Source organism: Cladophialophora immunda, assembly GCF_000835495.1.
Source record: "Cladophialophora immunda strain CBS 83496 unplaced genomic scaffold supercont1.5, whole genome shotgun sequence".
NCBI classification, from domain to species: Eukaryota; Fungi; Ascomycota; class Eurotiomycetes; order Chaetothyriales; family Herpotrichiellaceae; genus Cladophialophora; species Cladophialophora immunda.
Window position 1 is genome coordinate 4,249,957 of NW_015622545.1, and position 25,562 is coordinate 4,275,518.

Sequence of the window (25,562 nt, forward strand, 5' to 3'; positions counted from 1 at the left end):
AGCTACGCAGCGGAAGCTGTCCTCCGAGCAATCGACTATACAGGACTGTCCCTGCACCTCAGCCGGGCACTGGGTTCAGATAGTAAGCTCTTTTACCCACCCTAGCTGCTCTATGCTCTTACGCTTCTGCCTAACATCTCCATTGGATGGCGCTTTTCTCGCGATTCATAGCACCAACGACGCATGGAGTGCGATTCTTGTAACCTTTCAACATGGGGGCATCAGTCCTGTTCGGCGGTAGAGCGACCACCACAGTTACTTACCTCGTTGATGGCTGTAATCCAGCCCTTTCCGCGTTGAACGTGGCTAGGCTGTGCCGCTTGAGCCGCGGCTTCTGGATCTCTGAACCTTTTGATACTGCTTCTCTTCGATGAGTCGCTGGATATCCTTGTGGTTTGACGCCTGCGCCCAGTCACTAGCACCTCTGCCTTCTAAATCCACAGCCGGGATATCTATTTCCTCCAAGGCGAGAAGCTCCTGTACCACGCTCGTACGCCCTTCGTCGGCTGCCCACATCAAAGCAGTCTTGCCTTTGTCGTCTCTGGCATTTACATCCACCCAGCCCGAGGACACCAGTGTTCGGACAATGGCCGCATGGCCATGCTCTGCAGCCAAGAATAAAGCCGTCCTTCTGGCAGATCTGTATCTGTCCCTCCAGTCGGGGTTCAAGCAATGTCGTTCAAGCACGATGCCGAGGGCCTCATCTTGTCCCTTTGCGGCCACTTCGAGGAAAAGTTCCGAGATGAGATCGCGCCCGTCGTGATGAGACCGTTTAGCCATCGCATCTAGGATTTTCCCCGCTATTTCGGCTTTCTGTTGCGCTGCTGCCCACTGGAATGCTGTCCATTTTCGCTTTCGATCGGTGTCGGCGAGATCAATGTCTCTGCAACGAAGAAGTTGATCCACCACGGGGGCGTGGCCACTTCCCGCTGCCCATGACAACGCAGCCCGACCATCGTCATCGTCTTTAGCATTGGGAGAAGCTCCGTGCTCCAGCAAAGCCGTCACAATCTGTACATGGCCTTTTCTTGCCGCAGTCGCAAGAGGGCTGGGACCAAGGTTGGGGTTTGCTATTCCTTCGACGACTTCACTCTGTTCCAAGAGGAGCCTGACGACATCCTCGGACCCAGACGTCGCAGCCCAATACAGACAAGTACACCGGTGTTGATCACTCCACGACACCTTGGCTGAAAACCCAGGCCGAAGGAAAATCTTGGTGACATCTGTGAATCCCTTCCAGGCGGAAACCATGACCGGCGACATACCTTCATCATCTCGGGCATTGAAGTCGACGCCTTGGTCGTTCAGGAGCAGCTCGACCATCTCGACGCGATTCTTTGCAACCGCCCACCACAGTGGAGTTCGACGCTTTGAGTCCCGAGCATTGAGATCGAGGTCGATTTTCCCGTGCTGGGAAGCCGAGAGCGCCAGTTCCGTGACGGATGTCAAATTGTGGTGAGCCAGAATATGGAGGAAGGATTGGTTTTGGATATGCTCTTCATGATTGAAGAACTTGTACACTTGGAAGGAGAGCTCTCTGCAGCGAGTGACGTGCATGGTTTTAAAGAGAAGTGGCCACAGCGTTCGCAGTCTACTAAATCCTACCAGCTGAACATGGGCTGGCCAGAAAGCAGCCGCGTATTCGACAAAAGGCTGAGTGTCGACCAGGACTTTGTATTTAGCGGCACATTTGGCCTTTTCACTTTCACGAAACGGATGATATGATTCTCCAGTACTTGTGAGATACATCAGGCAGGTTTCGGCAACCTCCAGGTGCAGCTGCTGGAATTTGTCCTCGGGCCATGTCTGGAGAAGGTAGTCTCTCAACGAAGGGTGAAAGAAGTGGATTCGATCACCTTGGATCTTCAATGCTTCTTCGCCCAAACGGATCCTATCACGGACTTCATCACCAGTGCTTCCCAAGCTGATGAGGTTTGCCAAAGGACTTCCCTTGAGGTTCGTGATAGCAGCCAGTTCAGCAGTGCTCAGGGGCCGTTGCACCACGGCCACGAGTCCGAGTAGGGATAAAGTCTGGGTTTGAGCTCGCGCGACGATCTCTGCAACCATTGTCTTCATCTCGGCGGGTATGCTCTTCACCAGATCGTTGTACTTGTCAGGCGCCTCCTTCCTAAGCAGATGGATCATCGATACTGTCCATCTGAAGTTTCCAGCGGCCTTTTCGACCAGGTCACCCTCAGTGGTCATTCGTTGGTTCTCATCCATCCGATAATGTCTGAAGCCCCGGACGTGGTCGGCGATGTACTGCTTGATGTCGGACTCATTCAGTTGTTTGCCATCCGTGTCAGTAAAGTGTACAATTTTGGCATTCTCCAGCTTGCAAATCTTGGACCTGATTGCTTCACAGGGCCTGCTGGTGATGAAGAACCTTGGTTTCTGGTAGTGGTTGTTAGTGCTTGCCTGAGGCTTCTCAACCAGGCATTTGAAGAGCTCCGTGGTCTCTGTTTCATCACAGTCATCCAAAGCATCGATGATACAGTACCACTCTTCCGGCCCAGGATCAGACATCATGTTGATGAATATATTGCTTAGCCCCCAAGTAGATTCTAGCAGTTTTGGGCCCCGCGTCTCGTACTCTGGCTTGCAATGCCCCCATCCGAGACGCGAAATTTGCAGCATGCACTGATGGATCAAGCTGGTCAGGATGGAGACTACTTGGGAAGTTTCTTTCTTCCTGCGATCGCAGAAGAAGTATATCGTCCGCTTGTTCTTGTCCTCAAGGGTGGTGAGCAAGTGTTTGGCGAGAACTGTCTTGCCAGCCCCAGGGTTGCCCACAATCCAGACCAGGCTGGATGAGTCGCTCAACCAACTCTTGATATCAGGATGGCTCTCAGACCACCCAAGAGTCTGGCCATGTGGGCACTCGACTTGGTATCTAAACCCATCATTGTTGAATTGGCCAAACTGCTGCATCATTTCGTTATAGGAGTTGTCTGAACCTAGTCGAGGGTAAGCCTTTGTCCTGCTGGCACGCGGCCTATCGAACTCATACCTGTGCCAAAGTTGATCTGCTCAGCGTGGAGCGACTGATTACCGAGGACTATGTCGGAACCATCAATGTTGCCATATTGCTCAAAGCTAGTCTGTCGCGGTGCCATGTCTGCCGGGTGAGGCTGAGAAGCCCAATGAGGCTGAGTAGAGGTAAAGAGCACGACCACCAAGAACCCGGTGGGGGGTTAGCATCAGATTAAATGCCTCGTCACTTCCATCGGGCACGCATGCATCCTTGGTCTGGAAGCCACGAGGCAACCAAGCAATCAACTGCCGCAACAAAGGACTTCTCAGCAAGCCCGGGCTCGGGGCGCCAGACTCTGCGACCATTTCTTCAGCATGCAACATGCCGCCCAGGTTTCACAGCCTGCTGGCTCTAGCCACGTTGGGGCCGCCCAAGATCTGATGGTGTAGATGGATGGTCTCCCAGTGGGTGGATGCTTGACAGCCAGCAGGGGCCAGCATCGACATAAGCATGGGAGCTACCCAGCTACCCAGCTACCCAGCTACCCAGCTGCTCGCTATTGAGCCTCCTATCTCTTCTCTCCGAATGAGTCGCAGGGTTGCCGACTCGTCCGCTGCCTCTTCAACCACTTTCTCTGCATTTGCCGCACAATCCTGGAGACATCACTCGCATGGACCTTATTCGCATGTGCGTGTGAACGCCTCCCCCTGCTGCTCATCCAAACAGGCGTTGTCGCTTAAGGAGGGCAGTGCTCGGCGTACCAGCCAGCGTGGATCCTCTCAATCAGCAAAATCCGCGGCTCTTGAGTCTTTCGCCAACAAAGAGGCTGACACCACCTCACTGACTTAATGACATAACAGCAAAAATGTCTTTCGCTCTCCGCCGCCCCTCTGAAGGACAAAGCATTCCAGGAACGCTGGTTCGCGCGGTAATTTTCCCTCTCGGTGGCCACTCAATTTTCTCTTCTCTACTTCTTCCTCCATCCATCCCCTCACCAATGAAATCTCATATCATTGTTGAACTTCTGCTCTAATTCAGGGTCCCTGCTTCAGGAATTCGAATTCCCGGCTGTCCACATTCACTCTGGCTATGGTTCTCTAGGGTCTCGAAGATAGTTCATGATCTCGTCTACCGCACCGGGCTTTAGCATATCATAAGCCTTCGGTCTTCTGATCCAGAGACCGAAGCGCCAGCTTCAACAAGGTTTCCATTCACAACAATAATACAAGGCATAATGGCATGCTTCTGGGAGAAACTTCTATGTCACTCCGATCACTCCGAACGCCGTCAACATTCAAAGAGGAAATGGCGATTCCATTTTGGCGGCCTGGGCAAACGGTCTCCGACAGACGAACCAGGAAGACGCCAAAGTCAGGGCATCGTCGACTTACCAGCCAGCCTCTCGAGAAACAACACGGACCAAGCTTCTGCCGGAGCGACGACACCCGCCCAAGATGAAATCTTGTCCACGGCTAGTCTTCCCTTGTCAGAAACGGAAGCCCGGTTCATATCATTGTCGGAATCACCAGGAGCACGTTCTGACGGGGTTGCCAAGTTGGTGGTGGATTTGCAGCGGAGGGTCTGGCACTTTGTTCAGAATCTTGACCTGGAAAATAATCGTGCGCGGTCCCGTACTCGTTCACAAATCTATAAGCCCGTCCTCGACTTGGCACAGCGTGGGACGAGAAACTCTCTAGATCGTAGGTTGCGAGGAGGATAGAATCACCTTGGCTTGCAAGCAGCTGACACAGTCAACAGACACAGACGTTGCGAAACAGTTACAACAACTCCTCCCCCTGTCACCCTCTTCGAGATCGAATTCGGATTTGGTTCATATTTGCCAATTCGGGGTGGACATCAACGAGGCTCGGCGTAGGAACATCGGTCACTATGATTTCGGAGAGCTAAACTGGGAACGAGAGACTGAAGGGAGACGAACCGAGTTCCCTGAGTTAAAAAAGGACGGCTGCAGACTCCTCAAAGAAGTCGAGTATCAAGAATGCGGCGACGACCAGGTTTCAGACACAGAAACAGTACAGCAAGCGGCATAAGGATATGCCCTAAAAAATCCTTTGATTTTCTTTCAGGTTCGGCTTATCGGCTTTGGTTCTTCAGACGGACTAGAAAAGGGCGGGGGAGTGACCTTGATATCCACGGGCGTTGTGCTACAGGTGTACACTATGGAGCACAGGTGCTTGGGCAGACTACAGCTGCCTTTGGTGCACAGCAGGGCGGCGAGTTGGGAACTAGACCGCGAACTTGGACTGGATATTGGCATGCATGAAGAGAGGCGCAAAGCAGAGTGTGACGAAGCTCATGATTATCACCATGAGCTGGACAGGCTGACTATGATCAGGCATCAGGTGAATACTTCGCCTCCGAACGAAGGACGGGAAGGCTTCGAGTGAACGACGAACACAAGCGGCCTTCTGAGCTGGGAGGTGCCAACGCCCACGCCAATGCCATAGCTGGGCGGGCACATGCCTAATGGCTTATCTTGCTTCATTCATCCTTGGAGAGCCAGTGGCGCCAGTCAAGAGTTTGGGCGATGGGCTAGAGGAGTAAAAGGCTACATGTCTGGATGAATTCAACGGTTGGTGAGGCAAAGGCGGCCCAAAAGCTGCATGGGGCAGGCATAATATATCTACTTGTATAAGTTCGTATCACGAAAGGGACGTCCGGGCGTCTGACGGTCGGTCACGATGCCCAACGGCAATTACCAGTCCGTCCAACCCTTTCTCTTGGTCCATGTCAGAAGGCACCCGCTTGGTCAATCTGCCAGCTGCCGCATGGAGCCGGTAGCAGTTGTTGACGTGGCAGTGGCTGTGCCGCATGCAGGTGTGACCGGTTCTGACCGGTGTGTAGTAACATCCAGTTAATGGCATCCCGGGAGCAGCCACTCAATTTATCGACGCACTCGATCCGACCTTTGCGCGAGATCTTGCTCGATCTGATAAAACAAGAGAGAAAGAAAGAAAACCTATCTTGGCCGCCGTTGACGTTGACTGTATTGAACGCGGGCACTTGAGCAGACGATATCACCATTCCGGGCTTCATATGCGAATCCAATTTCTTCACCAGCACGGTGTCATGGCCGACCCATTCAGCATGGCTGCGAGCATATTGACGGTCTTGCAAGTGGCCGACTCCATCATCACCTTTATTCGAGACCTGAAGAACGCATCGGACGAGCACAAAAGCCTGCTGGCCGAGATGGAAAGCCTACACAGCGTCCTCGGCCAAGTGTACGAGGTAGCAGAAAACGCAGGAAACCCTAGGGCCGGCGCCGGGAGACCGACATTAGCGAGTATCAAGGAGCCGCTTAACCGTTGCCGGTCGAGTCTGGAGGCTCTGATGGTCAGGCTGGACCAGATGCACGGGCTGGATAAGGCGCGGAAGGCCCTGGTGTGGAAGCGCCAGCGCACCGACACCAGAAACCTTCTCGCAGACATCGAACGGGAGAAGACTTTGTTGATGCTAGCGCTACAGATCGAAGCTCAGTCCGTTTTCTACTCTGGGGGGGTTGGCCGCCCGTGTAGAACGCTCACTGATTTCTGGGGCAGGACTACCTGTGTCACTAACCAGCAGTTGTGCCTCGACACCCACAATACAATCACCGAGATGGGCATGGAAATCGCCGCAATCAAGTCTTTGATTATACCTGAAGGCAGAATGACCAACTCGGCAGTCACCAGCACGCAATGTCAGTCTCCGTGTGAGCCTTTGCAGCATGACAGAGTCATTGATATAACATGTCCTGGCGAGATCATAACGTCGTGCGAATCCTTCGACACCATGGACAGGAGACCAGCAGAGTCCGGGATCCTGCCCGAAGAGGACCATGGGGTCAAGTCGAAAAGAAGGCGAAAAGGTGAGATAGCTGAGACCTCGGATTTGGCACTCTCAATCACTGACACTGACTCGGTGGAAGCGCCCAGCCGTGCACGCTCTAGAGGTGGGGGTCCTTGGGTCACCATCAAGCATTATGGCAGCAATGAATCAGGGTCAAACGTGGTATACGGAAGCAGCCAGGTTTTCTCCAGTGCGACCGTCTTCTTTGGTCGGGCGTAAACAGCTCCTCGTAGCAACCACCCTCACATCTTCATTGCGGACTCTCATTTGTTGAACCGGTGCTGACAATGGGCGCCGGCTTGATTCCTTGAGCCAAAGGCAAGTGCAGGCTGTGTGATTGCCCCAGAGTGCTTGCATGTCTCGGTCCTTTGAGAGGCCAATAGTAACATGCGTCACGCCCAGAGAGCGTGACGCCTGATGTGTCGCTCGCTAGTGGTCGCGAACTGCGACCGGTGACTTTGGGACCCCCTGTTTGCAGAGTCTCAAGAGCCGCAGGCAGCAGTCCCCAAGCGAGCGACACCGCCTTGTTCTACCCGGACAAGACATCCATCCTCTCGTTTGTTTTGTTGTAGGACCTGTTCCATCTCCAGAGCGCCTGTATCCTAGGTCAGCCTTGGGCAAAGACACAGCATAGGAAACATCATCATGGATAGAACCCAAAAGCTTGGGCCCTTCATCCCCGTCCTGTTGCCAGTAAACCCCGCGCCGCGCCACGTTCCTCGTCAGGCGCCAGAGGAAAACCTCGTATCTGTTCATTCGATCGAAGGGAGAAAAGGCGCCTATCCCATCCCAAATGCAGCACAGGCGACCCCAAATCAGCCTGGAGTATGTCAATATGTTCTTTTCTTTGCCCTGGCGTGGAGATTGGTGCTTATCCGATGGGACAGATTCCAGAACGCCAGCGCCAGCGCCAGCGCCAACGCCACAAATATGGCGCGGACATCCAGCAGAATGGCGACAATACACATGGAGCGAATGTGTTACTCGGCCGTGGGACGCAACGGCTCCAAAACTGCTCGGTGACCTTTGGTGTGACCGTGCCTATCACTAACCCAGGCATGAATGTCCACCGCACGGCACCACCTGTGGCCAAAACTCCTGCCGGCCCAGGACACCGGGGTCCCATGACCGAAGAGCCGCCTGATGAAGAGACCCGGCGTGCCAGCCCACAGGTAGGAGAGGACGGGCCCTCGAAGGGGGGCTCGTGAGCCTTGTGGTGACCCGCAAAAAGCCGAGAAAACGATACACTAACGAGAGCTTTCCCAGGCCGAAGAATTCGATTCGGACGACGACACTGGCGAGGACACTGAGAGCGAGGACAGTGAGCATCGGGACATCATCAGGCTTAACGGCAACAACAGACATGGCGCCAATGTGGTTATTGGTGGGAGCCAGACCCTCCTCGACTCCCAGGTGCATTTTGGGGGTCGGAGCGGCTGAAAAGGGTGCGGCGGTGATCGAGGCATGGAAGCAAAAGTGCCCGGCGAATTGATATCATCCCCTATTTTTGGGAACTTGTCCTCCTTTGTTCCACCTCAAGAGAAGGGGCAGCAAGGGCACATGGGACAACGAACGATGCTGGAATCGTCCCAACAGAGTGCTATGAGTGGCGAGTCGAGCATATTGCCTTTGGAGTATGGCTAAGGGGGAGGATAGGGTATGTACGCAGATACCCCAAGAGACGGATTTTTTCCATACATCGGTGTCGAGGGAATACCAGCGCCGTCCCACCACAATCGAGCATATGGAGTACGTGGTATTAGGGAAAGGACTAGCACGGGTATATGTACCTGCATAGGTAGTTACATGGGCAAGAGGACACTTGTTACTTACCAAAACACCTATTAGAGCGCGTGGAACTTTTCTCCCCTTCCGATAAGCGGTACAGAGTACAAGGACCCAAGTCCTCCGCATTGCTCGGACCAAGAGTAATCCATGGAATGGCCCGCGGGATGGTCTCGCTCCTCTCCTTGTCTCACTAGGTAGCGAGCCACATAGGTACCTACCGCTACTACCTAGCTAATTTGCAAATGGAGCCGCCTACACTGGCCTCTCGGATAAGTACTTGGTTACCAAACAATGGTCTAAGGTATAACATCTAGCGTATCTAGCCCTCGCTGCCTAGGTAAGTACAACGAGTAATTATGGTTAAGGAAACTTGTTGTGCGGGGCATGTTTCGCTCACCTGCCTGGCGCTGGTTATACTCATGAGCAGTTCTCCCACAAGCCGAGGGCAACCAACCAACCAACCAAGCTGGTAAGGAAGTAAGGAAGTAAGGAAGTAGGCAGCGTGCCACGGCCTGGCTGGGCGACGTGAGCCCATTGGAAGCCCACCGGCCTTGCCGACCTAGCAACTAAACTCGACCTCTTTTGGCCTGGGGATGACTACTCGTACGATACTCCGTCCATGTACCTAGGTTCGTAGGTTCCTTACTCCCTAGTTCCCTAGATTCCTCCTGTGTTTGCCGAGTCCCCTCATGCATATCAACCTATCGACCTACATATCAAAATACATACCTACCTAAATACCTATCTACCTACCAACGTACCTGCCTACCAGTACCTACATACCTACACAACGCAGCAAAACCCATGTCGACCAACGCAGTCCCCAAGACCATGCTGGCGTGGCAGAAGCATTTCGGCAGCACGGAGCCGGTATGTGCCTGCCTTTCCTTCTTTCTTCACCTGTCCGAACCATCCATCTCTTTCTTGCCGAGACCATGGTCCTAGCGCCCGTGTCTTTGTTATCATGATTTGCCTGGTCAGTCAGTCAGTCAGTCAGTCAGTCCGGACGTGCGCTGACAAGCCAGGGAAACCGCGCCAGGTCCGCGTCGAGGTGCCCGTGCCCGCGCCCGCCGAGGACGGGCTGCTGGTCAAGGTCCACGCCGCGGGAGGTGAGCAACCGTCGCGACGGAGGGACATTTCTTTATCCTTTCTCCTAGGAGACGTGTTGTTACACGGGGGTGGTGGTTCGTGAGAGGGAGGGAGGGATTGGATGCTGACGCAATCTTTGATATATTTAACAGTCTGCCACAGCGATTTCGCCCTGTTGAATATGGCGGCCAGGCCGCCCCACTATCTCGACAAGTATACACTGGTAAGAGAGCCACCCCCCCCCCCCCTTTTTCACGGCATGGCGGACCTGCCTGCGGATTGTCTGGGTTCCTTTGTCTCTCAAGCACGCCGGAACCACTGAGTCTAGCTTTCTCCACAGGGCCACGAAGGGTGCGGCGAAGTCGTCTCGGTCGGACCAAAAGTCACAAAGTTCCAGCCCGGCGAAATGGTGTCCATCCTCTCAGTCCCCGGCTGCGGCACCGCGACCTGTCGCGAATGTTCGGGCGGAGTGCCCCAGATCTGCTCCACCGGCGAACACTACGGCATCGGCAACGACGGCTCCTTTGCTCCCTACGTCGCCATCCGCGAACGCGCCGCCGTCAAGCTTCCCCCGGGCGTCAGCGCCGCGGCCGGGGCGGTGGCGACCGACGCCTGCGTCACGGCCTATCAGGCCGTCGTGCGGAGGGCCAAGGTCAAGAAAGGGGACACGGTCCTGCTGTACGGGCTCGGCGGGCTGGGCTTCAACGCCTTGCAGATGATCCTGCACATTGGCGCCAGGGTCGTCGTCGTGGACAGGAGGCAAGCTGTGCTTGACGAGGCAGTCCGATTTGGCGTCAAGACTGATGATGTTGTGCCCGTGGGGACGGCCAGTGTGAGCGAATGGGTGCAGGCCAGAGGTCTGGTGGTGGACTCGGCGATTGATTTCGTCGGAGTGCCAGAGACCTTCAAGACGGCCATCGAGAGCGGTAAGTCCCTTATCGAGATGATGCCCTTTTCCTCCTTCGTCGCAACGAGCACCCACTGATCAAGTGTCGCCCTTTAGTCCGCATGGCCGGCACGGTCGTCCTGGTGGGTTTGCTCCATGGCGAGTTGACGCTGCCTTCGTTCGTGGCGGTGCGCAAACAACTCGACATTCTGTGCAGCTACGGCGGCACAGTCGAAGACCTCGTGGCGAGTCTAGACCTGATCTCGCAAGGCATCATCACACCCCAGGTGGAAACGGGGAGCATGGCCGACTTCCCCCACATCCTGGAGGATCTGCACGCCGGGAAAATCAAGAGCAGGATCGCTCTCGTTCCGGAAGATTTGCAATGAGTTGAGCCTCACCAGATGCCACGAGGGAGAGGGGAGACGCACCCGTGGCCGGTCTTCCAAGCAATAGATAAAGTGCCAGACTGCACAGAGTTCGCCGTTGCAGCCTCACAGTGATGCCGGTCAGTGGAATGATTGTTGACCTTGCCGAAGGGGACGGTGAGAACACAATTCGATGCATGGGCTTGTAATCGTGGCACCTGACGGGACTGAGCTCGAGTTTTGGGGCCAATTGTGACTGCACGTTTCATCGAGAGGACTCCACGCATAGCTCGGATCCTGTCACAGCATTCTCCTCCAGACGACCGCCTCAATCATTGGTGGGTGCCATTTGGACTCGTCAAGGGAAGACCCTTTTCGCAAGAATGAAGTAGCCATCGCATGAAAAGGAGGTGCGCTTGTCTAAGAGCATATCAAAGACGGAAATATCATTGACTCGGTCACGCTTGCTAATGTCGTAAAAACTCGCCAAAAAACAAAAGCCCTCGCAACGTCCCAGCCATAGCCTTGTGTGTTTCTTCCCTTCACCCAAAGTTCTTTTCAATCTTCTTGATCCACTTGCCAACGCCCTTCTCAATCTTCTCCGCGTGCGACGGCTTGTGCTGCGAGCCTGAGCTCTTCGCCGGTTTGTGGTGGTGTGATTGGTGCTCCGCCTCGGTCGGTCGATAGACTTGAGAGTGAATGTCATAAGCTCCGGCGGCAGGCTGGGTTTGCTGGGCCTGTCCATAATTGTAGGTCGAGTACCCTCCGAGAGGCGGAGCTGGAGCTAGAGCTGGAGGTTGCCCAGCGGCCAGGTAGTCCGGATACTGGGGCTGTACATGCTGTAGTGGTTTATGGGGTTGACCGTTGATTGACTGGTAGAACTGTGTGCCCGGTGTTTGCGCGTTTTGCTGACCGAAAATATGTGCATTGGGGTCTTGCCCATGAGGCATATAGGTTTGAGCCGCTGTTGACGGGTGGCGACTGCTGTCAGAACCGGTTGCACTGGTGGGCGGAGGCCCGAAATTGGTTGATACAGAGGTCCGTGGGGAGGTCTGGAGCGGGGGTGAAGCTGCGTGCGGCCCAAAAGACGGCGGCACCGTTGCCGCTGCTTGAGGTCCAAACGATGGCACAGGCGAAGTAGTGGCATGTGGTCCAAATGATGGTTGTGGTGCCGCGCTATATTGTCCGTACGCGCCAGGTTGAGCAAGTGGAGGGCCAGCGAATGTTTGCGGATGCCGCTGCGGGGCGTAAGGGTTGTCATGTCTTGCTGCCGCAGCAAGCCCTGTCCCATCAACAGCGTCGACTGGAGGAGGAGTGTCCTCCCTATGGGCGATAGGTTCTGGAGCCGCTGGCGCCGCTGGGTTGTACGCGAGCGGAGTGAAGTCTGTGGCCGGTTTTGAGTCTTTAACTGAAGATCTTCCCCCAATGCTGGCCGTGACTGAGTTTGGCGAAGCAGATGTCGCAGGACCGCTTGGAGAAGCCTGAGAGACAGCTGGAGGCGGCGGAGCAGTGGGCAGCTGCACAGGATGGCTGTGCTGGGCCGCAGGAGAATCATGCTGCAGCTCCTTATATGCTGGATCTGATATGGCCACATGCTCTAGGTTTTGAACCACTGGGCTGACCATGTCATGGTGATCCGGTTCCTCATGCACATCGTCCTCAATGTCCAACTGTCGGGGTTGTAGCAGCCTCTTGAAGATGTCCAAGGCCAACTTGGAATCATCCTGATTCCAGAAATAGACATCGACCGTGTGAATCCTGTATTTGGACGTGCCAGGATCTCGAGGATCCGAACTGGCTAGACGCCATTCGTCTGGGTCTCTTCCTGAACGGGGAGACGAGGGGGAGGTAGCCGGGGGGCTGTCTCCATCAACGACGAGTGTCACTCTTGTTGGGAATCTGTGGGAATTGATCACCTTGACCCCGTCAAGGAAGCCGTGAAAGGCTGTCTGATCCGGCGTGCCAGGATTGATCGCCGCCTCGATGCGACTGGTCTGTCTCGTGGAGTTGTAGTAGATGTAGAAATAGGAGGCTTTATCGAAGCGATGGAGAGCCGGTCGAGGCGAGGGCGCCGTGAAGTAACAATGGAGGTCGGCATACCTGAGGAGCAAACCAAGAGTCAGACTGTTGTTGAGACAAAAGTCACAGGCATGGGGCTACAGCTTACTTACACTGTAGCTAGCGTCTCTTCCCCGGGAAATGGTGGCATGGTGATAGATGCGGTCAGTCGTTTAGAGTCAGTCAAATTTGGGTCCGAAGCACGACAGCAGCGAGGTGCTGAGAAGGTTCAAACATCACCAAGAAACATTGCACTACCTCGAGCGAAGGTATGTTATTGACTAAATTGTTCTAAGATGTCATCTTGGACATTAGCTTAAGTCGAGGGTCGCGGATGAGATGTGAATGTCTGCAGACGGGCGGCTATTGCGACGTGATTCATGGCTGAGATGCAAGTTGGGGTGGTGACCATCCAGTGTGGCTGAGCTGGGTGAGGGGCGTGGTCCTTACAGTCAGCCACATATGACGTCGACAAGCATCTGGGGCGGTTCAGCAGCAGGACATGAGAAGCAAGAACGTCTAGAATCGAGTCTAGGCCACGGTCTTTTCTCGTAGCCCGATTGCAACGCGTTCATGCCGAGGGATGAGTCCTCCAGTCTACCCACGCATGGCTATCACCACCGACAACCAGCCGTCTGCATAGCAGCCCCATCTGGCTAGCTCTTCCAGGTGAGTGCTCATAGGGACGGGTGCACCATGTAGAAGCGGTGTGGCCAGGATTGGCGTCCTCCGAGATGGAAACAGGCTGGGCACAAGCTGATGCAAGGCCGTCCCCAATGTTTGAGGTTGTCCTGCAGGAGCGCCTCGCACAGCGGTAGGCAAGTTCTGGGTTCCAGCTGCGGCGACAGTGGGTGGAATGTGTGACTGCAGCACTTTGACTTGAGCTTTGCTCGGGTCTTGGTCCGGTGCAGAGGGTAAGTACAGTCGCAAAGGGATATGTCTCATCTGGCCCGGTGTTGGCACCAAAGAGCCATGGATCCTCGTGAAGGTTGGCAAATCGTTGTCTTGGGTCGAGGTCCACAGAGCCTTGCTCTCCTGAGCGGACAAGGTCATGATGGGTTTCGCGGTGCCAGATCTCAAAAAGTCGGCCTCTTTGACGGAATTGATAAAAGAGTCATGCAGGACAACGGGGCTTGCATCTGGCAGCATTGGCTTGTCCGGGTCGGCCGAAAAATGTAACGTTAGCTTGAAGGGTAGAGGGTCGGAAGATGCTGGATCTGGTCGGGCATCTTGGGTCGACACCACGTAGACATCGTAGAGCAGCCCTAACGGAAGATGCCATTTCAAGGGGACATTGTCAAATGTGAAATAGCCCGCGTAGGGTGATATTGTCTCGGCGTCGGCGATCAGTGAAGGCGAAAAGAAGGTGTGAAGGCGCGGCAGAAGCAGTGGAAGATACGACAAACGAGGAAAAGCAATCTGCAAGCATATCGGAGTCAGTGCGATGGGCTTTGCACGCTCAGGGGGCCGAGTGCACAATGACAACTCACCAGGTAAGGGTCGGCGCCGTCAAAGGTACGACATTCTGAAGCAGCTAGTCGAATCTCCAGCGGCAGTCGGGCTTGCCAGATGGTGCGCTGGAGGGACTGTAAAGCCTCGTCCTGGGCCATGATTCGAGATGGGTGTTCTGAGGCGTGTTGGTGCGGTGTAAGTGGGTGGTTTCGGATGATGTCGCTAGCCTGGGTGCCACATGCAGGAGGAATTGGCGAGCGGAGAGGAAGCGGAACGTCTCGCCCGTCTGAGGGAGCCTTTTCCTCGCCCAAGTCGGACAGGGATTTGCTCTTGAAACAGGCCGAAATGGATCGACCAGCAGTCAATAATAATGAGACGGAAGCCCGGATCAGAGTGGTTGTCTATCCACTTTCCGAGCCAGGCAGATTGAAGACGCTGGGGAGGGCGATCCGCCTCGGCCTCATCTGGCCTTTGTTCCACTGATGTTCGAATAAGCGAGCGAGACAACGCAGCACGGGGCGTCTTACTCCTTTTGCTGCGAACCCACGGAGGTCTCGTAGAGAAGAAAGAAAACCAAATCAAAAGGAGGCCAAGGGGGCCACGAGGTGTTGGGGTTGTGCTTGGGCAAGTTTCATATTGTGGTAGGGCTGACCGGAGAATCGCAGGCAGTCGAGTTCCGCGCACACATTTGGCCACAACCACCCCAAGAATATTGAACAGCAGGTCAGTGTGTTCCCAAAAAAGCACCCTCCCCGACTGCAACTAGAAAATATCGCCGTCTAGCGTCGAGGGAGGTTGCCGTCGCTCAAACTGCGAGATGGACTTCTAATTGAAGATGGTGGCTTGCAGGTTTCCAAACCTACTCACTCGACTACTACCTGGGAGGCTCGGTACGGAAGACGGAGAATACAAAGTCTATTGATAATAATGGGTACTACCTCCAACCGCGCGGTTGATCTGGACACAGCGGAAGATGCCTAAGGAGGTGATGGTGACTCGGCATGGAATCAATGGAGCTTTCCCCCTGCAGAAACCCCAGAGACTGGAACGACCCGACCTGTTGTGCTGCCTTGTAGGTGCTGTAGGTAGAGGTATATCTTAGGTCGGTGACACAACAGCGCGGAACAGGAATACAGTGGAGCACGCCTGCTTTCCTCCCGCTGTCAGGTTAACTTCCTCATATCGGCCTTCGGGGCAATCTGGGACACTCGTATTATACATACCTGGCAACAAATACTGGGCCCGGGACGCCGATACAAGTTTCAAGATCCAACACCGGTCAGAATTGTTTAAACTTTGTAATATGAGGTGAACGGAGGGGATCACTGCAAAGACAGGAAGGTACAGCAGAGGGTCAACGGCCACGGGATCAGTCGGAGACCAGTTTGCCGTCGGGTTACTTTAGGGCTGACGATAGCTCTGCGTCTTTGCTCAGAAATTGGCGGGAATCCGTCACATTGTCCGGCTCCTTCATGGTCTGCGAGTAGAGCCGCGGCGTTCTCTTGGGGGTAAAAACAGCACCAGAATGAGGCCGTGATGAGCACCAGCTCGCATCCCGCTGTGTATAGAAGGCTGGCGAAGGGGAGGTGGGTGGTGCCCAAGCCACCGATCACGCAAAATCGAACGTGTCATATTTTGGAACAGGGGTATGGCTCCCACAGCGGCCCAGAAGGCTGCATTTGACCAAGTCGGGATGCACGTCCCAACAGTGCTAGCAGCTTGTGCCCAATGAGTAGACTCTTCCAATTTGCGGGGGGGCACTTTGGTGCATCAGCTATGTACCAGGCTCATTCATAGGCCAGATGGAGTTTTGGCGTTCGTATCCGTTGTTTTCTTTTTCTCTTCTCGTAGGCTTGTTGCAGCGCAGCGCAGCACTCTGTATCTGTCTTCCTGCTGGGGGCTTTGCTGTCCCGTCTTCCGCGCCAGCAAAAGAGGGGGGAAGAAAAAGGAATGAAAGGATCATCATTCGCTGGCCATGCATGGCTTCGAAGGGCGCTTCCCTGCTGGGAGCAAAAGACCATTGCATCTAGTAGTCAAGAGCAAGGAGGCAGTGTTTGAGGGTCGCAAGAGGCTTGTCGTGCGTCAGCGTTGGAGGGACTGCGACGCATGATTTCCTTTTCTTTTTCTTTTTCTTCTTCTCCTTTCCGTTTGATAGCCCCCTTGTTTAGTTCATCGTACCCTCATTCACCCCCTCTTCTTTTGCGTGGATGGACAGATTGTCTTTTTAAGGCTCGAAATGATGGGGGCGTGACGGGTTACCGCAGATGGAGACGGGAGGACTAAGAGATGGTGGAATGTGGAGGTAAGCCTGCGAGCCAGGCCAGCACCAGGCCAATTTTCAGGTGTCAAGGTGGAGGAGGCATGGACTCAGCTCCTCCCGGGAAGCTGATTCCAGCGCGCTTTGGGCTGTCAAGTTTGGCGCCCCCTTGGTTCCCCGTACCAATGACAATCTCGCTTTGGGGGGGGCTTAACTAAAACAAGGCTCGTGCCCTGTTCGCGCCGTGGTGGGCTAGCAAAGGAACCACTGAGAGGCTGCGGGCGGCAACCCCTAAAGCCCTTGGAACCCTAGAGGCGAGCGGAGTTCGCTAAACTCCCAAGCTCGGAGACGCCCTCCACGTCGCTGCCCGTAGGCACCTACCTAGACGGTGCTCGAGCAGCAGGAATGAAATTTCTGACCCCCTCCCAGTCTCTATCGTGGTCTTCCCTGCCTGTCATCTGATTTCTCCCCGTCACCCCGTACGCCGCGCGCATATTGTCCGTCCCGTCTCGTCTCTTCTCGTTCTTTGGTGTGGAAATGTTACCCTCCTGCCTTGTTCAGTACTTTTTTTCTCCCGACCAAACTAGTTTATCCTTTTCCACCTGGGCCATGGCACAAGCCGTCCCTTCCGAATCCATCGCCGATCCCCGCGAAAGGATCAAAGTCCTGGCTCTGGCCACGCGAGACCGTGGTGAGCTCTGTGCAACCAGTGGTGACGTCGAGAAGCTGTGTCTTGTTCGCTAAAAGCCAGTCTATTTTCCGCTCAGATTAGATCGACAAGCTGGGTGCTATTGGCGAGAGACAATGTCACAGTGGACACGGGTCTCGTCCCTCCCATCCAAAGAGCCCGCGTTGAAGCTAACATGCAAGGAGCGCGCTCTCTTTCACTCTGCCTTCGAGGACGCAGTCCATAGCTCGAAACCCTGCATGCGCCTAAATCCAAACACCAACGAGGGCGGGCCCCCCTTTGACCAAAACGATGGAAAGGTTGGATTGAAACCCTAGAGCCTGGAAAAGAGTTGAACTGTGGCCTAGTAAAATGAGCCGCCGAACGGTCTAATGAAAGCATTGCAGGGAGCTGGGGCCTTGAAGGGCTAGCCACAGTCAAAGCTTGGATCACGACTTGGAGCTGCCATGCAACACTACGAGCCTGGGACACCCCGGCCGGCCGCGGAGACCCTTTCTCGCATGAAAAGGGTGCCCCCTTTGGTGCCTCTGGGAGCTTTCTGTGTGGCCGGGGCCAGGGGCTAGCAGGGCTAAAGCGAACCACCACAGCTCCAAGACGGCCGGGCTCTGAAGCCAAACTCCATCCTCGTTAGTAGCGGTGCCCATCTCCGAATTTCAATGACGATCCAAAAGGACGGGTGTGTCTGGGACAAAAACACCCTCTGGCCGGCCATCATCGCACCCCATGCATCGGCCATGGGCTTGCCTGGCTGCCACCCTCCTTGGTCCTTCTGGGGGCCTGGCTGAGCTTGGCCACCCAATGGCCATCATATCCATCATGGAACATGGTCCATCGCCCACGGCTCATGGAATGCCACCAAAAGAGCCCCCAGCTTTCCTGCACCAGACATGCGCGCACCTATCGACCTATCGAACCCATCGCACCCATCGACCCCTGGCCCTGGCTCCATCCCCCTCCCACCACCCTCCCCAGAGAAAACAACAGGTGTGCCCATGAGCCTGAAATCCATCGAACCTGATCCCGTCCTCTCAGCTTCGAATTCTCCATTCCAGCCCGGCATTAAAATTTCTTTTCCCTGTGTGTGAAAGAGAAGGGTTTCCATCCCGCTTGTGTCAAAACCACCACAACCCTGTCCATTCCACCTGAACCCTGTCCTTCGAACCGAGTGTCTGTTTTTCTCTGCATGCTCTGGTTCTCTCTCACCAAACTATATCCAAGTACGCGCCCGTCAAGAAGAGAACCACATCTGCCTTTGCCTTCTTGACTGGCCTCGTCGCTGCATCCAGTTCGCTCAATTGTTTGGTGTCGGCTGGCTGTCTTAATTCTCCGGAGCAGCAGTATTCGCGTCCCACAGCTCCACCAACACGTTCTCGACCTCCCAACGATATCCATCCCTCAGCTCCTCTATAAGTGCTGCATACCTCGCCCCGCTGACGGAGGACAACCTCGCATATTTCTTGCTCCTCGATTACCAGGCAGAGAGACTCTGGACGCTTTCTCATCCTCACAGGCGCAAGACCATCAATTGGTAGTCTTGTTGTTCTCGTCAGCTTTGGGCGGTTCCACAAAACTCGACATCGGATTGTCTTCCACCCGACCCATCCCGTCACTTGTCATTGCCGCTCCACAATCGAAACGTCTTGCTCCAGGTCGCAGGTGAACCCACGGGCACCTGCGTCCGAGGGTTGAATTGTTGCGAAGAATCAACAGAGCTCGTGTCAGCTCATCCCCGGGCCCTCGCGACAGATTGCCAAATCAACTAAAACATTGGGACCCTCTTAAGTGTCGATAGGGCTGACAGGCATATCACCGTGTGCTGCACAGTGCCCCCCTGACCTCTAACCGCCTTAGCTTTGACCTGCCTTAAATCTGTTGTTGCTTCTTGAACCCTATCATACGTCAGCCTGATGCCAGTACTTTATATCGATCAGGTCCTCGCTCGCTACCTCGAGTGTCAACGAAAATCGACCACCCAACTATATGAGTTGATCTCCAGTCAACGAAACCATGATCCCATGGGCCGCCTTCGGCACAAGGTATCTCTCCCTTTCCCCTGTTCAACCTCATTTAGAGATGCTCATATGCTCCAGCGCACACGAGCCTGACTGGCGTGTTGAGCTGAACGCCGAAAATGTCTACTACTATGTCGAACATGGTCCAACCCAACATAAACGTGCCCTGGACTCTCCCATGCTAGGCCTGGCACATGAACGGCAATTTGCCATTTCTCAACTCGGGACTAGAAGCGTCGGGTTCGAAAGGCAACACATTGCCTTGATGCAGCAAGCTCTTCGGCAACTCAACCATCATTTCGCCGCCCACCCATCCAACGAGTCCTGTCGCCCGACCTCACCTTACTCGGATTATCTGACAGATTGCCGGCAGCTGGTGGACGATTACAGTCCCCTGCCACCGCTTGATATTTCTGACGAGCCCAGCTCCGAACCATCGACGCCTTCGCCAGTGACAGAGCTGGAAAGGTCTTCACGGTCCCCCTTGGCTTTGAAGGAGCTTATGAACCCTGTGCCCCTGACCCCCAAGAGTCTGAAGAGGAAAGCTTCCGATGATCTGTTGCCAACTATTCCTGCCGACGATGAATTCGAACCGATAGCTGATCTCGAAGTGGATTCTCTTCTTGAGCCGGGTTCTCTCAGATATGCTCGAGCAAGCCATGTACTAGGCACAGGAGCAGCCAGTCGGATGCGGCGAGGCGTGAGAATGCGAAAAGCACGATCCTGTCAAAGGCACTATTCGTCTCAAGATTCGCTAGAGATGGACCAATTTGAGAAGGAGGGCCATCTGCTACTCAACTTGGCACAGAGCCCAATGACGATGGGACATTCTCCTTGAGGAAACACACCACCGAACGACCACCACTGAAAACCACTAAATGATGTCGTGGATGAAATCTGTCCGCATTCCGATAAAACACCTACGACTTCTGGATGTCACTGAACCCCTCGACGATTCCCCTTCTTGGTATTACGGCGTATTATCCTTTCGAGTCATCGTCATCGTCAGACGTTCTATCTCGCCTCTATTGATGCAACATACATGACCCTCCAACCCTTGGCGGGGACCAACAGCACCGCGGATCGCCAACCCTTGGACGAAAAGGCTGTCATAGTGGAGTTCATTTTTGGTTGTTTGCCTCCTGCGTTGAGGATGACTTGGTTTTCGTATCCCGGCGTTGGATACTAGTAAATACCTGTGATGGCCTGATATCCAGAATGTCTTGCATGGAGTTAGATGCAAAAGGATTTTGTGCTGCGGGTTCCTGGAGCTGAGAAGTTTTTAGCGACGGCGCTGGAAGGACTCTCCCGTTCAACCGCCATTTTTTTTTTCTTGTTGGGCGGATAATGGAAAACCTTTGTTATTGATGAGCTATGGAAGGAGCCAAACTACGTGCAGGTCGGTGAATACGAGGCGAGTCCTCGTGGAAGGAGGAGGGGAGCGAAGGATGAGGGAGCAGCGCAGGATGGATGGGCTTTGGTCGGCCACATCGAGGTCCACTGATGCCAGGTTTGGGAATTGTGCACATATGCCCCGCTATGCCTATATACATGTCGAACTCATGGAGTCTCGCCACTCAATGAAGCGATGGACTTTGTTGCTGTTTTGGATCTGAGTAGCCGCCACTCTCCTGGCCAGTGTTTCCTGATTCTGACGCCCCTACTCATCGCCCTCCTCCTCCGTCTCAGTAACCGCACGCTGAAGGAAGGGCAGAGGTTGCAAAAGGCTGATTATTCACGCTGGACCACGGTTGCTAAGCGGCCAAGTTCCGATCCGCAGGGCCATCTGATCTTGGGCAGCATCGGCATCGGTATCGGTATCGGTATCGGTATCGGGCCCCCTCAAGGGGTGGCTTGCCCCATCCCGATTTCCCTACAAGGCAGGAACCCTATGAGGAAGAGCCAGCAGGAATAGTAATATGGGAAAGACAACAATGCCAGCATCTGTTTGGGAATCCTCGTAAGCGAAGGACAGCGTCACGGCTGTGCGGTGGGTGGATGTCGATGTTCATCTCCGGCGCGGCCGCCCCGTGTGGCCCGTTATGGCCCGTTATGGGCTCCCCCATCTTGCGACACACTAGAGACACCCGGACGGATGTGATTCCTGTTCGGTGCGGGCGTGGAGTGCTGATTGTTCGTTCGAGAAGGGAGATCGACCGGGCCCACGCCGACGCCGACGGCAAAGTGTGGGAATGGAAAGGGACAGGAAGAGTTAGAGGATAGGGAGGGAGGAGTATTTTCCGGGGGGAGGGGGGATACGAAACACATGGATGGACAGGACGGACGGCTATTCATGGGCGAGGCTGTCCTCCACCGATTAATTGATTTTGACTGGCTTATTATCGCTGCAGACGGAGGGACTCGTAGTAATTACGAGTGGTGGTCGTAGTAGTAGTCGTAGTAGTAGTCGTTTGATCCACGTCGGCCACCCTTGTAGGGCCCTGGTGGGTTGATGTATCAGGACTCAGGAACGATCCAATCGGATATCACCAGGCCGCCTGCCCAATGCGTCCTCGCGTGCGTGCTGACGAGCTTACCTGCTTCTTCTGAGGAGGACCCGGTCGACGCTGACGGACCGGACGAGCAGGACGAGCAGGACGCGATGGACGAGGCGTTGCCCGTCTGTCGGTCGGAGGAATCGTACGGTATTCACATAACTACGAGGCAGGGATGGGGCAGTATATACCGTGCCGAGAAGTGGTGGGTAGGTATATAGGGATGAAGGTAGGAAAATGATTTCTTCAGGCACCGAAACCTCGTAATTACGTAGTACACTACTGTACCGAGTACTGTACTGTAGATAGATAATCCATAGAGTCTCCACGCCTGTTTCAGCACTGGCGATGGCGGGCGATGACCACCAGTACCACCACTACGGCACACCGGAGCGAGAGCGCCCTCGGGGGATTTGTAAGGACGCTCTCTGCATCCCTGTCGGTCCCTACGAGTTGGTAAGGCAGACACCCCCCTTGAGGTACCTCGTCCTGGTGGTGATGGTCGTGATGATGAATTTGTGCGTATCTACCTAACCTAACGCCTTCGGGAAGGGCGGCCACTGTAATTAAGTCCGAGGCCTCGCTGCCGAAGCGTCTCAGCCTCTCAGGCCCGGAGAGCCAGGGAGCGAGGGAGATTTGATTGCGTAGGTGCTACCAGTACTAACTACTACTACGGAGTAACTACTAGGTACTACCTACAGCAAATGTACCGAGCTACCTACCTGGGTAGGTGTTAAGTTACATAATAGTAGTTATGGTCCTTACCACCGAATACTCCGTCCACGTTCCTGCGCAGGTACTCGGTACTTCCCCTCAGCAGTAGTTCTGATGGGGGGGGGGATGTACCCTTTCTTCTCCCAAGTGCCGTCTGACACAACTCACAAACGCTCCCTTTCAACACCCATTCACGCCTGTTACGGCAGTTTGTGGCAACCCGGTGCCCCCGCGGGTACCTGAGTAAGGTCAGCCGAGGGCCAGAAATAAGGGAGGTGGCCACCTACTCTAACTCGTACGAGTTATGTTTGTGGTGGTGGAGCGAGACAGACAGCCAGAGTGACCACAGCAAGCAAGGCCGAGTTACTCGGCGGGGTAATTGCTATTCGTAGAGGAGGTCGGGCGGAAGAACGTTCCTGGTGCGTCTGGGCGGAAGCGAGACAGCGAAAAGCGAAAACGTGAAACGAAGGGCAAACCGCAATGAGAGCCAAGGCAGCGACGAGAGCAAGAGATACCACCCAATCGTACAGATAAAGAGCTGTCCTCTGCATGTACTCGGTACACATAGTACGAGGTACAGCGTAGGGGTGACAAAGGATCGATACTGCTTCCATCGTTCGAAAGACCGAGGCAGACAGACAGACAGACAGACAGACATCGATGTTGGGCTACACATTCCATACTCGGTACTCCGTCCTGCGGCTGCGACAGGCGGGAGCGTCATTCGAGATGACGCCGCCCGCAGACTCGTGATGGCCGATCGTCGTTTCGATATATTTCCTGATCTAGTGGTGGCTAACAACTGGGGGCGGTGAATTGCCGTTCAAACGAACGAGCCATTACGGATCATCATATGAGAAGGGGGCATGCATAATGAAAGCAACGAGGACGATCTTTCCAAGGCCCATACAAGGGGAAAACCGCAAGATTTTGCTTGCAATCCCGGCGGCCCCATCATTGTCACACACTCTCCTCCGCAAGACTGCGGGAATTCTTTCCCCCTAGCCAAAGTACGGGCAGTCACTTCCAACGGTCGTGGCGGGGCTCTCGTGTGCTCAGATAAGGAAGCGAGCTGAGATACCGCACTCGAGCTCCGTCCGGCGGAATCAAAGGCAGTCACCCTTGCGGTGATGGGAAGAGGTCCTCGCCTGGAAGAACGAGGACAGCCGTCGCCGTCGCCTGATGGTGATGTCGAGTCAGTGGCATCGTTATTGACGTGATTCGTTCGATCATGGCAGATTGCTCAGCGACCACCAACAGCTCGATGGGGTGGTGTGTTAGTGCTCTGCAAAAGGACATTCACCACCCCGAAAGGCGACAGGTCATATTAATTATTAGTGAAATGCATCAAGCCCATTTTGGTCGAACCGCGTGCAGAGCCCATTGGTAATCATGCTACCACGGGACAGGCAGCTTTCAGCCATCCGACAAGCCCTTCGCTCTGGCTTCAGAGGGACGGCGTGAGGGAAATTGGGGAATCTTGGGCAGCACGACAACCCGACCACCCACACACCACACCGACGGGCTCGGATGGTGAACCGTTGCTGGAGCGCAGGGGCCGTTCGCGTTGGTGTGCCAGGGGAAGCGCGGAAAACGCAAGTCCGCATCGGGCTACCCATCGAGGCCAGGATGAGATGGGCTCCAAGTGGCTCCAGGTGGCTTCCGCCCGTTGGAACCCAAACCGGTTTAACGGCGACCGTTGAGATGGCCCTGTCGAATGGCTGCCGCATGCATCTCGACGCACGGAGCAAAGAGTACATTGCGCAGCAGTCACGCGCAACCGCACTGATAAGAAGGTGAGACTGAGGGTGTGGGAGAGTAGACACACCCACCTCCTCGGAACTGGACTCGGTAGATAGGAGAAGGGTAGAAAGGGCCGTGGGTTTTGTCTGATCCCTTTGCAGCTTCTCGCGAGAAACCACAGTTCATTTCTTGTTTGCCGTCCTCCTCTTCCCACAATTGCGTCGTCGCTTGTGTAATAATGGAGTATATCGTGACCATGTGCCGAGTAGCCACGCGGCTTGCCTCCAGGGGTCTTGGTTCCAGCTGCCCTTTTCCCTACCCAATGTCATTCACGTTGTGCAACGCGGATCCCCTTACCCCCCCGTGTTAGTTGTCACAGGAAGAGAGCGTAGGGGTTGCTTGTCTGCTTGCACGCCTTCTCCAATACCGTCTCTTCCTCCTTCATCGCACGGAATAAGGAAAGTGGCCCCCCCTTGTCGCAACTCGTGTTCTTGTTCGACCGATAGCCAATTTCATGCTGTGGTCGCGACGAGTAGACGGGGGGGCCGATAAAATGGGCGTGCAGAGGGGTATTAGTTGAAGGAGCGCAGTTGGCTGTCCGTTGTCCGCTGTTCGCAGCTCGAAGATGGTGAGCTCAGTGGCATGGCGTTGTGAGCGTCTACAGAGGCCCTCGAAGGCTTCCAGTTGGCGATGGACGGGGAATGCATCGTGGGATGCTGGAGTGCAGAGTCCAGACAGATTAATGATGAGTGCAGTGATGCAGTAATTCAATTCCGTGCGAAAGCGCCCCTGCATCCGTAATGCCTCTCTTCTGCTCGAATCTTGCAACTCACCCAGGCTGCTGCATGATGTGTTCTTGCTCTCGATGCTGGCGTGCCTCGAGACACGCTCTTCACCTGGAGCAAGCAACTACATAGGTATCCAGTGCGCTCCCTTGCATGGCCTCGCAGCCCAGCAATTGACCCCGCAATCCTGGTCAAATCCCCCTACTTCCTTTTGGGCCACTGACCTTGTCCTCTCCAGAGGTGAGAGGGGCACCAATTGGCCGAGCCCTCTACCCAAACCCACCTGACAAGCTTCTCTTGGGTGCCCCTACTGCTTCTACCGCCCCTCCTGCCCGCCTCAACCATGCCTAGACACCCCCAACCAACCCCAACCAAGCTTTTGCCCAAGCAAACTTGCACCG

The 25,562-nt window shown here is 54.8% G+C and overlaps 8 protein-coding genes across 10 annotated transcripts; 5 read left to right on the plus strand and 3 right to left on the minus strand.

The window, feature by feature from the left end:
* Nucleotides 1–306: 306 nt before the first annotated feature.
* PV07_09572 (uncharacterized protein) lies at nt 307–3,170 on the minus strand (the record flags this gene model as incomplete). The annotated part of the gene is made up of 2 exons (XM_016396839.1): nt 3,011–3,170; nt 307–2,957 (listed from the first exon to the last, which is right to left on the minus strand). Exons 1-2 carry the CDS (start codon nt 3,114–3,116, stop codon nt 307–309), a joined length of 2,757 nt encoding a protein of 918 aa, XP_016246695.1. The 5' UTR covers nt 3,117–3,170.
* A 528-nt stretch (nt 3,171–3,698) lies between these two features.
* PV07_09573 lies at nt 3,699–5,661 on the plus strand. Of its 2 annotated transcripts, XM_016396841.1 has the most exons (3): nt 3,699–3,902; nt 4,027–4,674; nt 4,733–5,661. In XM_016396841.1, the coding sequence occupies exons 2-3, from the start codon at nt 4,209–4,211 to the stop codon at nt 5,023–5,025; spliced, it is 759 nt and encodes a 252-aa protein (XP_016246697.1). In that variant the 5' UTR covers nt 3,699–3,902; nt 4,027–4,208; the 3' UTR covers nt 5,026–5,661. The 2 variants fall into 2 exon arrangements, with proteins under 2 accessions (XP_016246697.1, XP_016246696.1); XM_016396840.1 differs by having other exon boundaries at nt 3,699–4,674.
* A 403-nt stretch (nt 5,662–6,064) lies between these two features.
* On the plus strand, nt 6,065–7,045 carry PV07_09574 (uncharacterized protein; the record flags this gene model as incomplete). The annotated part of the gene is made up of 3 exons (XM_016396842.1): nt 6,065–6,474; nt 6,538–6,845; nt 6,906–7,045. The coding sequence occupies 3 exons, from the start codon at nt 6,065–6,067 to the stop codon at nt 7,043–7,045; spliced, it is 858 nt and encodes a 285-aa protein (XP_016246698.1).
* Nucleotides 7,046–7,471: 426 nt separating this feature from the next.
* PV07_09575 (uncharacterized protein) lies at nt 7,472–8,266 on the plus strand (the record flags this gene model as incomplete). Its single annotated transcript, XM_016396843.1, has 3 exons — nt 7,472–7,651; nt 7,714–7,998; nt 8,093–8,266. The coding sequence occupies 3 exons, from the start codon at nt 7,472–7,474 to the stop codon at nt 8,264–8,266; spliced, it is 639 nt and encodes a 212-aa protein (XP_016246699.1).
* Nucleotides 8,267–9,768: 1,502 nt separating this feature from the next.
* PV07_09576 (uncharacterized protein) lies at nt 9,769–11,388 on the plus strand. Its single transcript, XM_016396844.1, has 3 exons — nt 9,769–9,926; nt 10,044–10,629; nt 10,707–11,388. Exons 1-3 carry the CDS (start codon nt 9,825–9,827, stop codon nt 10,976–10,978), a joined length of 960 nt encoding a protein of 319 aa, XP_016246700.1. The 5' UTR covers nt 9,769–9,824; the 3' UTR covers nt 10,979–11,388.
* A 111-nt stretch (nt 11,389–11,499) lies between these two features.
* PV07_09577 (uncharacterized protein) lies at nt 11,500–13,166 on the minus strand (the record flags this gene model as incomplete). The annotated part of the gene is made up of 2 exons (XM_016396845.1): nt 11,500–13,057; nt 13,129–13,166. 2 exons carry the CDS (start codon nt 13,164–13,166, stop codon nt 11,500–11,502), a joined length of 1,596 nt encoding a protein of 531 aa, XP_016246701.1.
* Nucleotides 13,167–13,612: 446 nt separating this feature from the next.
* PV07_09578 (uncharacterized protein) lies at nt 13,613–14,625 on the minus strand (the record flags this gene model as incomplete). The annotated part of the gene is made up of 2 exons (XM_016396846.1): nt 13,613–14,434; nt 14,506–14,625. The coding sequence occupies 2 exons, from the start codon at nt 14,623–14,625 to the stop codon at nt 13,613–13,615; spliced, it is 942 nt and encodes a 313-aa protein (XP_016246702.1).
* Nucleotides 14,626–18,409: 3,784 nt separating this feature from the next.
* PV07_09579 lies at nt 18,410–21,035 on the plus strand. 2 transcript variants are annotated; one of them, XM_016396848.1, is made up of 2 exons: nt 18,410–19,448; nt 19,503–21,035. In XM_016396848.1, the coding sequence occupies exons 1-2, from the start codon at nt 19,420–19,422 to the stop codon at nt 20,260–20,262; spliced, it is 789 nt and encodes a 262-aa protein (XP_016246704.1). In that variant the 5' UTR covers nt 18,410–19,419; the 3' UTR covers nt 20,263–21,035. The 2 variants fall into 2 exon arrangements, with proteins under 2 accessions (XP_016246704.1, XP_016246703.1); XM_016396847.1 differs by having other exon boundaries at nt 18,410–21,035.
* The last annotated feature ends 4,527 nt before the right edge of the window (nt 21,036–25,562 follow it).

Bases quoted from the DNA above. Each gene is read 5' to 3' on its own strand.
- PV07_09573 (XM_016396840.1), top strand. From the start codon at position 4,209: ATGGCATGCTTCTGGGAGAAACTTCTATGTCACTCCGATCACTCCGAA. The intron at 4,675-4,732 runs GTAGGTTGCGAG...CACAGTCAACAG, and splicing joins GACGAGAAACTCTCTAGATC to ACACAGACGTTGCGAAACAG.
- PV07_09576 (XM_016396844.1), top strand. From the start codon at position 9,825: ATGCTGACGCAATCTTTGATATATTTAACAGTCTGCCACAGCGATTTC. The intron at 9,927-10,043 runs GTAAGAGAGCCA...CTTTCTCCACAG, and splicing joins ATCTCGACAAGTATACACTG to GGCCACGAAGGGTGCGGCGA. The intron at 10,630-10,706 runs GTAAGTCCCTTA...GTCGCCCTTTAG, and splicing joins CAAGACGGCCATCGAGAGCG to TCCGCATGGCCGGCACGGTC.
- PV07_09579 (XM_016396847.1), top strand. From the start codon at position 19,420: ATGATCCCATGGGCCGCCTTCGGCACAAGGTATCTCTCCCTTTCCCCT.